Source organism: Globicephala melas, chromosome 2, assembly GCF_963455315.2.
Source record: "Globicephala melas chromosome 2, mGloMel1.2, whole genome shotgun sequence".
NCBI classification, from domain to species: domain Eukaryota; kingdom Metazoa; phylum Chordata; class Mammalia; order Artiodactyla; family Delphinidae; genus Globicephala; species Globicephala melas.
The window spans coordinates 48337858-48354522 of NC_083315.2; the positions used below are offsets into that span (position 1 = coordinate 48337858).

At 41.0% G+C, this 16665-nt stretch overlaps 1 protein-coding gene across 2 annotated transcripts; it reads left to right on the forward strand.

Moving 5' to 3' along the window:
* Window positions 1-2407: 2407 nt before the first annotated feature.
* Window positions 2408-15856, forward strand: ARRDC4 (arrestin domain containing 4). 2 transcript variants are annotated; one of them, XM_030873164.2, is made up of 8 exons: window positions 2408-2853; window positions 7069-7135; window positions 7384-7531; window positions 9984-10086; window positions 11089-11345; window positions 11870-12032; window positions 12642-12796; window positions 13150-15856. In XM_030873164.2, the coding sequence occupies exons 1-8, from the start codon at window positions 2565-2567 to the stop codon at window positions 13204-13206; spliced, it is 1239 nt and encodes a 412-aa protein (XP_030729024.2). In that variant the 5' UTR covers window positions 2408-2564; the 3' UTR covers window positions 13207-15856. The 2 variants fall into 2 exon arrangements, with proteins under 2 accessions (XP_030729024.2, XP_030729025.2); XM_030873165.2 differs by having other exon boundaries at window positions 2417-2571.
* The last annotated feature ends 809 nt before the right edge of the window (window positions 15857-16665 follow it).

The following is a 16665-nucleotide window of genomic DNA, read 5'->3' on the forward strand; positions in this document are numbered from 1 at the left end:
AACTTAAATAGTCACAATAATATATGCACAATAAAAATGGAATTTTATCTGTGAACCAGGTGGGTCACTATAAACTACATTCTGCCTAGTTGTACAATATTTTTTGTTTGTTTAAATATCCTCCTTTTTTAAGGTTTGGCTGAGGCAGCTCTGCTCTATAGCAAACATGTCCAGGCCCATGTAAGCCAGTCCAACGGCCCCAGGTTAACCACTCAACAGCCATTTGTCCTCTTCCTTGTTAACAGAGCTCTGATTTTGTTCAGCCTCCAGAGGAAAAAAATCACTTGTCTGAATGAATTGTAAAAATTTTACTTCTTTTTGCCAGTTAATGACCTACTGGTGCACGTGTGACAGTTTTGGCCACATCACATAAGAAGTTTGTAGGGGGCATCTAGGAAATATATTTTCCTTCTGAGAGGAGAGAGTAGGAGAAGAAAAAATTCCCCCTTTTTGGTGGGTTTTTTCCCTTGCTTTAATTTTTGAATTCTGTTACATGAGAATGAGATACTTAGAGCTGTGGTAACCAATGGCACCAGGAAAAGTGCTGAGTGTGGCAGAAGAGAAAAATAAAGGGAGTCTGGGAATCATCCCTAAGAGTGCCTACTACTGGGCTTCTTATTAAGTAAACAAGAAATATTCTTATCGTTTAAGCCCCTGTTGGTCATGCATTCTGCTACCTATGGTCAGAATAACATTAACTGATAAATGAGCAGATAGTCTGGTCGTTCTCAGCACAGAATGCCATCTGGGCAATTCTGCCTTCTGGGCACTGTTAGGGCCATTGTCCTACCCCCTTTCCCAGCCACTTCATTTGGATGGAGAAGAACATCTGCCTCTAGAGGATTCATTTCAGAACCAATAATACTGCACAGGTTGGGACTCATAGATTCAATCAGCCAACAAACTCTTACCAAGTACTTCAGCTAACTGTGTGCTAAACTCTGAGTTCAGTACTAGAGGGACAACAATAATGAGAAAAAGTTCTGTGTTTCAAGTGGGGGAGAGGACTATATGCAAATAAGTATACATGGTCAGGTTGTGACATAAAGAACAGTGGCAGAGTAAGAGCATATTGGGGGCTAGTCTAGATAAAGTGAAAAACAGAATAGCAGCTATTTCGGAAATTTATGCAGAGCAAGATTTCTGGCCTTTTCCACTTTCTTTAGGGAGTGGTAAGAAAAAGTTGGACTTGAAAAGCCTTATTAAATTTCCACGTTAATACTCTAAACTCAGAGCAGAAAAGCAACCTTTTGTTTGGAATTATTTTAAAAAATAAAAGAAACAACTACCTCAGGAAAGATTTTTAAATCTCGATATGACATTGATCAATCCGTGATAGCTCACAACCTTGGTATTTTTATAAGGGAAGAATTTATAAGGGTTAGAATACGATGGCTAGATAGTGGCAGCGATGTTAGATGATAAAAACAAAAAATTAGAATAGAAAAGGAATGAAGGATTAAAGAAGAAAATGAAACCGAGGACAGGCGACAGGAGCTGTGGGCATGGAGAACAAGGCAACTGGAAATTTTCGTGGACTGTGACACCGAGGTCAGGAACTCCTTTTGGGTGGGGAAGAAACTTGGGTGGCAGATGTTGTTTAGAAACGAGACTGATGACCTTATTTAGAGCAGGAAGAATGACCATTCCAGCCATTCTCAGTTTAAAGAGGTTGCAAGACGAGCCGGGCAGCAGAACTCCTTAGGGTTGTTCCAGGTTGAGAACCACAGTCTTCATTCTTCCCTTCTGCAGCTCTTTCTTAGGCTGCGAACTCTGAAACCCGAGAGAGGCGGGGCTCAGGAACCTGGATGTTAGTAGATGCCAAGTTGTCCATTAAAGTTCCGAGGCGGTCGGCCCCCAAATCTCACAAGGAAATACTGCTAAATTCCTTTTTCCAGGGTATCTACTTCCTCTCGAGTATTGCAGATGTAATCATAAACACAAGCTGGTCGCAGCCACAACCTCACATTCTAGTGTGAAGCCCCCTGACTCCCGCAAACAGTTCCCAAGCTGCTAGAAACCCCGCCTCCGTTTGTAACCATAGGAACGGCTGGCACGCCGCGAGCCTGAGATTCCCGGTTCCGCCCCCTCCCTAACCAATATTGTTCCCCACTATCTGTCCACATGGGCGCACCGCCTCACTATTGGTCAGTGCCCCAGGACTGTGCCTTGCCCCAGCCAATAAACGGACTGTACACGTGTACACCCGCGAACTCTGATTGGTCACCACTCCCTGATCACGCACTACCTTCCTGCGCCAGCCCGTGCGCGGCGGCGCCAATGAAATGACTCAGTAGCCATTTATAACCAATCAGCACGCCGCGCGGCTCACAGCCAGCCTATGGGCGCGCGCCGGGGGTGGGTTGTCCCGGCCCTTTTCCATTCCCACCTAGGTTTGTTAAAGCGACAGGCCCTACGGCGCACCGGGGCTCCACCGGGCACCGCAAAGCGGCCGCGCGGGCCCTCGGCGTGAGCTGGCGCCCGTGACAGCGGCGCCGCTCTGCTTGCGACGCCGGCTCCGGGCCGCTGCCGACGTCCTTGGTGCGGCCGCGTCGGCCGGTAGGATGGGCGGTGAGGCGGGGTCCGCGGCGGTGGTGGGCTCCGAGGGCCGCGTGAAGAGTCTAGGTCTGGTGTTCGAGGACGAGCGCAAGGGCTGCTACTCGAGCGGCGATACGGTGGCAGGGCATGTGTTGCTGGAGGCTGCAGAGCCGGTGACCCTCCGGGCGCTGCGCCTGGAGGCCCAGGGTCGCGCCACCGCCGCCTGGGGCCCGAGCGCCGGCGCCACTGCCCCGGCAGCCGCCTCGGAGGTGGAGTACTTGAACGTGCGCCTGAGCCTGCGCGAGCCCCCGGCCGGTGAGCGCGGGCCACGGCCCGGAGAGGGGCTGGCGGGACTGGGAGAGGGCAAGCCGGCGGATGCCCACCGGCTGGGTGGGCGGGGGGTCCGCCCACGGGGTAGCCGGCCTCAGTTTGGTCGCCTTGACGGGCGGGCAACAATGCCTGCGCCCCCCATCTCACAGCACCGGGGAGATGGTGCTCACTTCTGCTGGCGCCCCGCCCCTGGCTCGCTGGGGTCTGACTGCCGCCACGGTCCCAGGACCATCTAGGACAGCTCTGGGAGTGAGCCGTTGCCATGGGAACCTGTGATGGGCAGTCAGGAATCGAGGATCTGGGGATTTAGGTTCCTTCTCTTGTGGTCTGAGGAGTGGAGGGCGGAACCAGAGTTTACGAGGTTCCATTCTCGGGTGCCCAGTGTATGAGGGCCCCATCTCCCCCGCCCCGTCTCTAGATGCTAGTTCTTGGTTCGTGATGAGTTAGCAAAACCTCAGTCTTAGGAAGAGGGAAGTAGTTCCTGAGCGTTACGAGTTCAAAGGAAGTGCTTTTTGACTTGATCATCATACTTGGTTTCTCTCCTTTGGGGAGTGGGGTAACTTAAGAGTTCTACGTCTGTCTTACTTTCTTTGTATTTATTTTTCGCTTCTTTTTGTTTCCTTTGCATTCTCTTCCTCCCTCCCCTGGCCCACCCCCATAGACCTTTAGTGACAGTGGGATCTGGGCACTGTAAGAGTTTCTGGAAGATTGATGACCCTTCTTGTGAAGTCCAGTTAATAGTGTAGGCTTTTACACTATTAAAAGTGCCCATGTGGAAACTCACTACATGGGTATTCTATCAATATTAGGTGCAAAAAAATACTAGGAACGGTGAGTCTTAGTCTTCTTTCAGTTGGTAGGAGCTACTTTAAACTATTTTACTTTTCTGCCTCATCAGCTTCAGCATTTATCTGTAAAATAAATAATGGTATAGACTCTCGGCCCTTGAAGAATAAAATACGGCGTATCAGTGTTTAACCCTTGCTATGTATTATACAAAAATCAGTAGTAAGTGCAGTTTTTCCATGTCCTGCTGTGGAGAAGTAGACTATTCACAGTTAAATCCTCAAGGTATGTGAGAATCGAGTAATCCCAAAAACTGTGGTGAGGAGAACATGTATGAACCAAAGCCCTCTTTTGGATTAACAAGTATAGTATGTTAGGTGACAGTTCTTAGCTGCCTTATGCCCTTTCATCAATATGGTTTCCAGAATCAACCTATACATGCCTACCCCAAGGTAACAGACAACACAGATTTTCAAGATGGCTGACTGGAGTCAAGGGCAATGGAAAAGGGAAGTAAATTGTTTTTTTGTCCAGGACTTTGGACTCTGTATTTCTGTGCCCATAACTACTCAGTAAATAGATGTATGATAAATAGCAGTTGGACCTGGGATTCGAAGTAAAAAAACCGCTTTGGTAAAATCTGGGCTATCGAATAGTGTTTGATTCACAAGTCAGGTTTCGTCTTGTCATTCTAACGGAATAGAATGGCTAACCCTAGACAACCTGAAAATCTTAGCTTGTTTTAGAATGTACCAAAACAAACCTTCGCAAAAAGTAAAATCATAGTCTGTTTTAGTTGATTTCATTGAGAAAAAGAATCATTCCTAATATCTGTAGCTTGGAAGAGGCTAGCAACTTTACATAGTTGTGGACTCTTAGGTTCATCTAATTCCAAAACCTAGCTGAATTTCAGCCACCTGAAGAGATTTTTAGAAATCCAGATATTCAGGAAGTATGGCTGTGGGATCTATTTTCAAAAAATCTACTGGATAATTTTTCAGCATTGTTAATCTAACTACTTGCTTTCACGGTGATTGATTTTCTTCATATTTTTATTCAATAATTATGGTAGAAAGACAAGACACATCAGAGAGTTGGTTTCACTTCTTGGTCGCACACCAGGAGTATGACCTTGTGCGTGTTCCTCATCCTTCCTGAGCCCCAGTCTGCCTCTGTGATTGTCTTCTAGCTCCCACGCTCACCAGTGCTCTGAATTACGAGTTTGGGCTGAAGGACCATTAGCGAATGAAACATCTTGTGACATTGTAGTTCTCATTGCATAAGACAAAGGTAATAAACTATGAGCAGAAGCAGAAATGGGCACATGATTCAGCTTGTGGACCTACTTAATTAAAAATTAATAAATAAGAGAAAGCAAGCAAGCAAAGATTTGTTTCCAAATACTATAACCCAGGTTTATCAACTTTCTCAAAAATTTTTCCTGTTTATGTTTTGAGGTAGTTGAAAGTCTCATTTTAAATGTTCTAGTTCCTATGTTGATTTGTTTTTTCTCTGAAGAGGGAACTTCATCTCTCTCTCAACCTCTTCCAATGTCCTGTGCAACTCTGTTCTTCACACTTGCCTGTCATGCTCTGCCTCATTCCCTTCCCTTCATCTAAACCCCTTCTCACTTGTTTCCATGCCAACTCTTACTTCAACAGCAGAAGTGGTCCTCAAGATGCCCCCGCCACTGCCATGGACTCCAGCATGCTAGGGTCATTACTTGTGTACAAGTGTCTATAGCCTCCTTTCCTCCCAAGGTCTATTTGGGGATTGAAGTTATTTAGGTTTGTATCCATTTCGTATCAGCTTTGTGCTTGACATTTAAGCACTGTAAATTTTGGACATAAATGAAATCCACATTTTTAAACATTTCAAGTACTTTGTCATATTCAGTAATCTAATAATTACAAATTAGAACTTTAGCCCAGCTCTAAGGAGTGTTGGGATTCCTTGAGCCTAGTACCTGATAGCTATAAAATGGAGAGGCTTCCCTGATTCCAGTGCTGTAGCACTGCTGGGACTTATAGGGCGGCTCTGGACACACCTGAGCTCTGGGACTCTGTCACTGTCATTTAACATGGTCTCATGTCCCTTTGACTTATTCATTTAGCTTCCAAGTCACCCCCCTTTTGAGTATTTCTATTTGAATGATCTTAAGTGGCAAATACTTGTAAGGTTTTTTTTTTCTAATATATTACACATTGAAAATTGGAGATAGATTCAGGAAACTTAATGGGCCAGTAATGCATTCCTGTTTCCTAAAAGTATAAGGTTGAAATGTTAACTGAGTTGATGATGGTCTTAGAACTCTAGTATTTAAATGAAAAATTATCCCATTTCACTCGTGATTTCTGGCCTTTAAATTTTTTTTAATGAATGGTTACAGTAGAAATCTCCATATCTACTGACCAGGCATATCTCAGAGAAAGTTCTCAGTCTGTTCTGCACTTTCTTCATATTAATCATCCCACCCTTGATGAGGGAATTTAGTTCTAAACTTGAATCTATGCACATAAAATGAAGGGAACATTTGTAAGTATCTCTGGGGAGCCACCCAACCAACACTGATAGCCCTGGAGTTGGCTTCAGATCTGAACGATACAGTCTCTGCACTCATCAGGGCTCCAGCACTGCCTCTGGCTTTGCTAGGTCCATCCACACGCTGCCTACTGGCCTTCTCACAGTCAAGGATAAGCCTCTGCGTGAAATGAAATGGTGCTGGCTGACCCCAGAGCAGGAGGAAGGAGTCGTGGCCATGCTTGGCCAGGCCCACTCCATATCCCAAGTTAAACAACATCCCCTATTAATCAGTAATGACTCCTGCCTAATAATTTGTTCTGTTGGTTTGGCTATTTAGTATTCAGTATTCATAATATTCCAAGTAAATTTTTCCTCTCCTTTTCCATCTCTGCCCAAAAAATATTTAGTCTGATTTTTGTGGTATACCCAAAATAAATAGATCTATTTTTTTCTAGATTAATTTTAGGTCCAGTTTAATATTGGTACCTCATGTTAATATAATAGTATACTAACATTAGTATACTCATGCTAGTATACAAGTGGGGGAAATAAATGTTTATGTATATGTAGGTATGTATGTGTATATGGTTGTATACACATATATATGTATATGGGAGCTCTGGCATTTTATGGTAATTACTTGTGTAATTGGTCTATTTGCAGATAGAAGATACATATGTATATACATATATATGTGGTTTGAAATTGATTAAACTTGGTAAAAGTTGATTCAAAATTTAATTCTCTAAATCTCAGTTTAATGTACTTTTTGATGTATATTCAGTGTTATATATAGCTAGGAAAACCTTTTAAAAAAACTATGATTTACATTGTGAAAATTCTTGATGTAATATGAACCTTAGTAAAAATAAAATGTATTCTCTTTTTTAGGTGAAGGCATCCTCTTACTACAGCCTGGAAAACATGAATTTCCATTTAGCTTCCAACTTCCATCTGAGTAAGTGAAACTGTGTAACTGGGGATTTCCTTTCCCTGCAACCTGTCTATCCAGTTGTATGGGCACCAAGTACCTTCTGACATTCAGGTGTGCATGTTTATCCTGAATAACCACTGAGTAGACCTAACCCCGCTCACCTTTTTTAAAAAAAACAAAACAAAACAAAACACCCAACACTTTAAGGGCTTTTCCCAGTTTCGTTAAACTGAAAAACAAAGTTAAAAAGTCATCTCTTTGGTTGATTTCAGACCTTTGGTAACCTCATTCTCCGGGAAATATGGAAGTATTCGGTACTGTGTGAGAGCAGTTTTGGAACGACCCCAGGCACCTGATCAGAGCATTAAGCGGGAACTCCAGGTCGTCAGTCACATCGATGTCAACACACCAGCATTACTAGTAAGTTCTTCCTCCTTCTCTTCCTCCTTCCCCTTTTCCTCCTTCCCTTCCATCCTCCTTCCTTTCAACTGTGGTCTCTACATTTAGCAAGTCTGGTGGCAGCCTGTCCTGTCACTTTCCGATACAATCTTATAACCCATAGGCATTCACTATAAATATGTGATTCTAAGTTGGGCAAATTACAAATTGTGTGTGTTAGTACTATTGATTGTGTCCCTGTTGTTCAGGGCTTCTTTTGCCAGAAAGTTACATGGGCTTAAAATGCATTAATAAGGCTTAATAATAATAATGCACACACACAGAGTAGTTACTTTTCCCAGAGCAGCCACATTCACAGGGCTGTGGTATTCTAAACTCTTCGCTAATAGCAGGTTGAGGAACAGTAATTATGGAAGAGTATTAATCACTCCCAGCCTGTTATTGAAGCTCAGGCCATTATGCTGTGTCTCCTTGCATTTTGCATGTCATTTTCTAACATTAAGTAAGTGCATGCAGCTGCTCTGGAGACCCTTTCACTTATCATTTCCTTATGACAGATTTGGCCACATTAAAGCATTGAACTTCTAATAATCACCAGAAATACTGTAGGCTGGTAAGAAAGATTAGGCTATAAGTAACAACAGAATAGGCAAGATGGGAGTTAATGAGCTAGATTCTTTTATCTAAACCCATATTATCAAAATAATATAAAATTATACCTTGTACTTTCATGATAGCTACTAGGACCTAATGGTTCTTCATTTAAATATGAATGAATGATTTTTTACGTCATAATTTAAACTTTCCATCATGATACTGATGTTACAGAGATATATTTTTAATATTGGAGGTTTCTCTTTCTACCCAGTGTTTTTAAAGATCAGGAAAAGAAACAGGAGTTAAAAGTTGTTTAACTCTACTTCCACACGAAAGTGAAATAGAATTTACTCTGATGTTCACCTTTAGATTATAAAAATGTAACAGATATGGCCTAGTTGCATGGTCCCTTGTGGCCAAAATCGTACAATAGCCAGACCCAGCTGACCCAGCTTATAACTATGACTTATCACCTGCTCAGCACCTATTTTGAAAATTAATGATGCTGATAACTGCTTTGTGTTTCTAAAAACTACTTGGAATTGGGTGGTTAACTAATTCTAAACTATTTATGGGGCCATTGTGGCAAATAATTTAAAGATCTTTTATTTTTTGGCAAAAAGAGATACTATTTGTCCTTTACTATCCTTTTATAATTGAAAAAAATATTGCAGCTTTGGGTTTTACAGTGAACTTTTGGTTTGTGCGTCTTGTAAACTGAGCATTTTAAACAGTATTTTATAATACTGTTTTATAAACAGTATTATATAAGCGTCTTGTATCGCTTATCTTGCTACTGTAGAATAGAAAGTGGGGTGGTGAGTTCAATAACCCTTTAGATCCATTACACTAGGTGTGTTATTGCACTACCGTTACACAAAACCCAAAAATCATTCTAAGTTAAGGACACTTGAAATTTCTGCCTAATCATTTTGAAGTAAGGAAAAAAGGCTGTTTCCTTATTCCACATTTTAAATGCCAAGACAAAAAGAACATTCTGATTATTGGTTTTTATACCATTTCTCCTTTTCCTGATCTACACATAAAGTCTTTTAAAAAAAAAAAGTAGTTCTGTCATATTAATAGGTACTACTACAGTTTTTTGGGTTTTGTTTTTGTTTTGTGTTTTTTTGCGGTACACGGGCCTCTCACTGTTGTGGCCTCTCCCGTTGTGGAGCACAGGCTCCAGACGCGCAGGCTCAGCAGCCATGGCTCACGGGCCCAGCTGCTCCACGGCATGTGGGATCTTCCCGGACCGGGGCATGAACCTGTGTCCCCTGCATCGGCGGGTGGACTCTCAACCACTGCCCCACCAGGGAAGCCCTCTACTGCAGTTTTTTTTGGTTTTTTTGTTTTTTTTGGTTTTGCGGTAAGTGGGCCTCTCACTGTTGTGGCCTCTCCCATTGCGGAGCACAGGCTCCGGACGCGCAGGCTCAGCGGCCATGGCTAACGGGCCCAGCCACTCCATGGCATGTGGGATCCTCCCGGACCGGGGCACGAACCCATGTCCCCTGCATTGGCAGGCGGACTCCCAACTACTGCGCCACCAGGGAAGCCCTCTACTGCAGTTTTTGATTGCTTTTTTAAAGGATGGTATATCACTTCCCAGAAACACAATGAAAACATAGGATAAAATAGAATGATGTCACCCTAATTTGAATCTGAAAATTCACCTTAGTTTTCCTGAAAAGGGAATCATTTTTAATGCTTTGTCTTTAACTATTGTACCTAGTTTGTCACAGGAAGATAAGAAAGGTTGATTTGTTGTTTTTTGGAAGACATTGCTGTACAACTGTTTAATAAAAAATGACATAACTTTAAGTTCTATGAGTTTTCTAGACCAGTTTAATTATTTTTATTATTTGAACTTTTCAAGACCCCTATATTGAAAACGCAAGAGAAAATGGTTGGCTGTTGGTTTTTCACTTCTGGTCCAGTCTCACTGAGTGCCAAAATTGAAAGAAAGGGATACTGTAATGGTAAGCAAACTGTTTAAAAATCCAAATGCAAGATTCATTCATTTTATTAGCTAATTGTAAGTGATTTTTAATAGTGTTTTGTAATTTACCAAGTATATAGTATTTTAAAACATGAATAATACAGTTGTCTGGTTCTAGTATAAATAATTGATATTTAAATATTTGTAAATAGATGAGCGGATCCCAATAATCCTGGTATTTCTGACTTTAGTCCTGGTACTTTCGTAGCAAAGACTAAAACCAGTAGAGTGGGAAAATGCCAGCATTTTATTTTAATGTTGCAAAAAAATGTTCCAAGCAGTGTTGCTCAGAAGAGAGCTGTTGTCATATGAAAATACTGTTAGGCATTCTGACTCCATGCTGGAAATTCAAATATATGGGAGGGGCTAGAATGTAGAGCATTGACACTCTTAACAGTCAGATTGATATCAGAACAACAATCTGTGAAGGGCCCAATTCCATCCAGTGGATTTGGCCCCCACTCCAGGGTTCTGGCTTCTTGGAAATGAATATGGAATAGAATAGTATGATGGTGGGTGTATAATGTGGGTGTAAAACTTGGCTACTCCATCCATTGCTTTATTTGTGTTTATCAGTTCCTAAAATGGGAAGACTTTGTTCTTCTGTTGGGAAGATTTTAATTTGTTAGGCACTAATGAGTATGTTAGTGATCTTCTGTACTTAACGTAGTACTGAATCATTTATTTGTATGTCTTCTCTTAACTTTTATAGATACTGGTCATTTACAGATCTTTAGAATTGGTAGCCTAATATTGCTACATTAGAAAAGTGAATCATGTGATAGTTAGAAAACAGTATCTACCACAAACTGCCATAAATTTTCACTTCTCTGACTCAGATTTGCGATGTAAGTTTTCCGTGAGGCTTCTCAACTTGTTAAAGCAGCGTTGCCACATTTCAGCTTTCATCAGTAACAGCTTTGTTCCACTGTGGAGAGAATTTCCTCAAGGGTCTCTGAAGGTGTTTCTGTTTTCTTTTTAGGAGAAGCTATTCCAATCTATGCAGAAATAGAGAATTGTTCCTCTCGTCTGATTGTTCCCAAAGCTGCCATTTTCCAGACGCAGACTTACCTGGCCAGTGGGAAAACGAAGACCGTGCGGCTCATGGTGGCCCACGTGCGCGGGAACCACATCGCCTCCGGGAGCACCGACACCTGGAACGGGAAGACCCTCAAGATCCCGCCTGTGACGCCGTCCATCCTGGACTGCTGCATCATCCGAGTGGACTACTCCTTAGCTGTGAGCATGGCGCTTGGTGAAATTAAAGACGTAGCATGGAGCCATACCTGGTGCCATGTTACTGAGAAGATGTACCTTTAATACCCAGGAAAATGTCATTTTATGTCAGCATTACAACAAATTGTGGAATATGTGAAGATTGGCCTTTGTTTTTTAATCAAAAACTATCCCCCTGAGGTATTTAATTAAATAACATGGAAGAATGAAGGTGCAGTAGGGCTGCTATATTGAAGACATAGTAACTTTCTATGGTTCTGTGTAAGCTGTGCTCACTTACAATGAAGTGTATTAAGGCCACACGTCCCCATCACAGAGCGTTCACTGTATTTCGTGGGCTCTTCATTTAGTTCTTCATTTTATTCGTCAGGACAATTTACAGTTGTGTTGGGGGTGGTAGCAGACAACAAAAGCATTTTTTCTATGAAAAAATAATTGGGTTATTTACTATGAGGTTTAACTTATATTTGTGCCTTTCTCTCTCTCTCTCTCTCTCTTTGTTGTTGTTTTGTTTTTTGGCATATTAGGTGTATATTCACATTCCCGGTGCTAAAAAATTGATGCTTGAGCTGCCCGTGGTGATTGGCACGGTTCCATACAATGGTTTTGGCAGCAGAAACTCCAGCATTGCCAGCCAGTTTTTTATGGATATGAGCTGGTTGACGCTGACTCTGCCAGAACAGCCTGAAGGTAAAATGTTCTGAGGTTCTTTCAGAATGCAGTTTTACACATAGAGTACTTACGAACAGGAAGTATGAGATAGGAAATGCTCAAATGATAATTACTGCTGCCACTACAACTCTTACTACTCTTTTTATTACTAAAAATCATCAAACATTATTCCCAGAGGGGACTTTGAGAGTTTAGCTTATCCAAGACAGAAAGCTCCTAATGGCAGATCCAGAAATACAATCTACATCTCCTGATTCCTATTTATAATAGTAGAAGAATGGAAAATAATCAGAGTAAGAGTATAGTGTGTTATGTTGGTGTTTTCCGTAGCCACATTTCAATGATTTTTTTTAACCTAGACTAAAACACACACGTCTCAAAGAGAATATAAATCAGTGTTAATAGTACTTTAATAAAAGCAGAATCTACTGAATATTTTTTTGTTGTAATGGGCACAAAAACTTCCTGCTTAGAGGAAAAAATACCAATGTTTTATCTTCAAATTAAGCTAAGTTTCTTGTTCCTGTAGGAGTGTTTTTGAAGAAGAGAGTTTCTGTTTCTGAAGAAGAGAGTAATGTAATTAGTTTTTGCGTGGATTTCTTAGAGCCAACTCCTTTTTTGTTTCAGCACCACCAAATTACGCAGACGTGGTGTCGGAGGAAGAATTCTCTAGACACGTTCCTCCTTACCCTCAACCCCCTAACTGTGAGGGGGAGTCGTGCTGTCCTATGTTTGCCTGCATTCAGGAATTCAGATTTCAGCCTCCGCCTCTTTATTCAGAGGTAAAGCAAAAGAAAATTAGACTTGTGTTGTGCTGCTTGTAAATAATCCTCTGTGTCTGTTTTTGACTCCCAATTAGTAGAGGATACATACAAAAAAATTTTTACGATGGTGATAGATTATCACTGATCCACTTACCACATTTTGTGGTGTTTTCTTGGTACTCTGTAGCATACATGTAGAGTACCATGGATTGCCTTTAAGGCCATGGAATACAGAGAACTTAAGTGGCCTACTGGGACTTCTTAATAACAGGCTTTAAGCAGTTTGGCTTATGACCATATAATTAGAAATAGATACTAGAATCACGTTAAAGAATGCTGCAGTAGTAATCTTGGTCTGCTCGTTTTTGCAGGTTGATCCACATCCTAGTGATGTAGAAGAGACCCAGCCTGTTTCCTTCATTCTCTGAACGTATTTCAGAAATCACTGTGTTCATCACCAAATTAGAATGTTGGTTCTTTCCCCCTGTCTTTTTGGGGAAGAGGGAGGGAAGATTAGCTTAAGAACATAAATAGACATCAAGACTGAAGGTGATAGAAATTAAAGAATGCATGTACTTTCCAGTGGGCCAACAGGATTGTTGCACAAGTTTGTGATGTGGTCTTGTATCCCTTTAGAACTATGGGACAAAGATGTGAAAAGTCACAGAATGTAATGGAAGTCCTGATGGTGATAGAGTAAGTGAAGAGTGCCTATGCTGACCCAAGAGAAAGGTGCCTGTGAACAGTGAAAACACTATGCGAGCATATCTTTACAAAGGTTTCTCAAAGTAGAACAGATGTATCCTCAGCTTTAAGGCAGTATGGACGCATTGGGAGGAGACTTGATTTTGGAGAACGTAGCAGCACAAGGGTGTGCATGAACAGGAAAGGGGCCCACTCTAAATTAAACATGAAGCGAGACCCTCTGGTGTCAGGGTCTTCATGATTTCTAACCATATTCCATAGGACTGAAGTCCTTAAAAGAATCCTTTTCGGAGGTCGTGGTCTTATGAGGTTCTAATAAAGTAATACAGTTTTCACTCTTCTAATGGTAGTTTAAGAGGTAGTTTGTAAGTTGGCTATACAGCATTACGAAACCAAGAAAGAGTTCCTTCCTTGAAAGGCTTGTCAGTTGAAAGGGGAAAGGTGTACTTCAATATGAAAACACATTTTGTTGAAAGTTGCACTTTTTATCCCCTTTAAGTACTTCAGCAGAGTACATGTTTGATTTTCCTCATATATTATTTACCTAGGAGCATATTAGAAAAAGACAGGGTTAAAAAAGGAAAAAGAAGAAAAAAAAGCTTGCATCCTTAGGATGCCTTGATAACTGCACAGGGGGAAAAAAGGCCTTTTTTACCTACCTCTGGTGGGGTTATCAGAATCAGATATGTTTTAAAACTCCAGGCCGGTGAAGTCTTCCTTGGAGTTTCTGCTCATTTGCAGTAGCAATCTCATCTCTCCTATCCCTAAACCTGAAACTGGACCAAGGGCAAAATCTATAAGGTTAACATCAGTTGAACGTTAATATGTGTATACCAAAGGGTATTTCAAAATAAATGCAAAATCAAGGCAGAAATACCATTTTCCCTTTTTTTGAAAAGTCATATAAACTTAATTTCTGTTAAGAGACTTAAGTCTACTGATGGCAGTCACTGTGTTGTTCATTGTTATTCCAGTTCTTTAGTAATTCTGTTTAAACTGTGATTTTTTTTATTGTTTTGGTGCAATATTTTATTATCCTTTAACCTCAGGATATTCAGACCAACAAGATTGTGTTGCTGCTAAAAGACTGAGCAGTGTTTTTACTGTCCCTCTGTCCCCTCCTAGCCACAGTCACATGTTCACTTGTTTTTACTTTAATCTGTTGGTTTTGTGAGCTGAGAGCATTTCTGTACACTAAGTAGAAGGGAGGTAGGGGGGGTTCCCATGATAGAGATTTTGGACCAGCCCAGTACTTTGGTTTTCTCCATGTCCTGAGGGTTAGATCTGGAAACCCTGGTGCTTCCCATGCAGAATACTGTACTTCATTCAGCTGAACGATTGGCTTTTCTTTCAGTCAGTATATTCCGTTAGAAAAGTTTTAAGGTTAAATTATGTATGTAAAAATTAGCTGGACATTTGATCAGGGATTTTTATACAAACATTAGGTAAATGTACGCTTTTCACCCTTGGGTATACCTCTCTTCTCTGTAATCACATAAGCATCTTAAGCCGTTCTTTCATCTTTTAAGCCACTGAATGAAAATCACAATACAAACTGTTTTACTAATAATTGTGGTACTGAAATTGTCACAAATCTTTTTTCCCTGCTTTGGTTTTTTGGTGATCTTTTATTTTGCTTTGTTTTTGTGTGTTTGTTAGCTATGTGCTGTCTAAACAGTTTTATTTTTACTTTAAAAAAAGATCACCTTCAGCTATTTCTTGACTTCTGAGTTGCAGTTCACATGTTTTGTCAAGACATTTTCCATCTCCATGATACCAAAACAAAGTAAAAGAAACAAAACAAAATGGTATGGAGGAAGAGAAAGTTTAATTATCTATCTGGCTGCAAGTAGAAAAGCAGCTGCTTACTGGAATCCTTCAGTAGGATCGTTTTGTCACCTTTTTTAAAGAAATGAAGTGCACCTACCAAATTAAAACAAAGCTGATTTTTTAGCACTTACGAGAATAGCTAAAAGGTATGATTTGCCTTATTGAATTGATATTGGTATGTCTGACCTTAAGCAGTAGGTTGAAACTGCATACCTTTCTATAATCAAATTATTTGATGAAGGTAGAAGATTCTACATTGGAACAGAGAATACTTGGGAATGAAGGTAAAAATTTAGCTGCTATTTGCTTGTTTATTCTCCTCTTGCTTAGTTTGCAAAGAAACTGTGGCCTTAGAATTTTCTTTTTGATGCAAAAATTTTGAAATTGAGAAAGTGCATCTTCTGGCACACAAAATTCTTCCATGGGCAGAACTTTACTTTCATGTTTTTGTTTTGCACAATAAACTCAATAGGCAGGGGTTATGTTTTTGATAAGTTAACTATGAAAGCTTTTTATTTTTATTATAAAAATGTAACAATTTAACCCGGGGGGTGGGGTGGGGAGATTGTATTTTGTACTCTTGTCTGAACCCCATGGGTTCCTTTTGTTAATAAAATGATTACACTGATGCTGTGAGTTGCTAGTTTTGTTTTTGTTTTGTTTTTGTAAGACTATGACTTAAATTGTTACAGACTTAAGGGAAGTCAATACCGTGAGACAAAATGTTACTGCTGTTGAGATCCTTTTGTAAATGTGTGCTATATCATCAGACCAGGCACAGCCCTGGTGGATTCTGAGCCTGTTTTTATGATGGCCTCAGTTTCCCCAAAGGTAATCGGTTTTTAGCATTCTATGAAAAAGAGTAGTTGAATGATTAAGCTTAAGCTATATTGGTCATTGAGAGAACATTATCTCCATTTATTCTCAAATAATAATGACCACTTCTTTAAAGCTTTCTGAGTTTTCATGTTTGTTTGACCAGAACCTTTCCAGGATTGATTTAGTAGGTCTGGTGGGCAGTTAGTGGACTCATACCGTGAAACACCTGTACGTAAGCCTCCCCTTTCCACGCATATACTCAAATGGACAAAAGTCATATATTTTGTACAGGGAATATGTAACAATATGTCATCTCAGGGAAACTGCCTTGACCCTCTGTCCTGGAAGATTTTTTTTTTTTTTTCTTTCTTTCTTAGCGGTACGCGGGCCTTTCACTGTTGTGGCCTCTCCCGTTGCGGAGCACAGGCTCCGGACGCGCAGGCTCAGCGGCCATGGCTCACAGGCCCAGCCGCTCCGCGGCATATGGGATCTTCCCGGACCGGGGCACGAACCCGTGTCCCCTGCATCGGCAG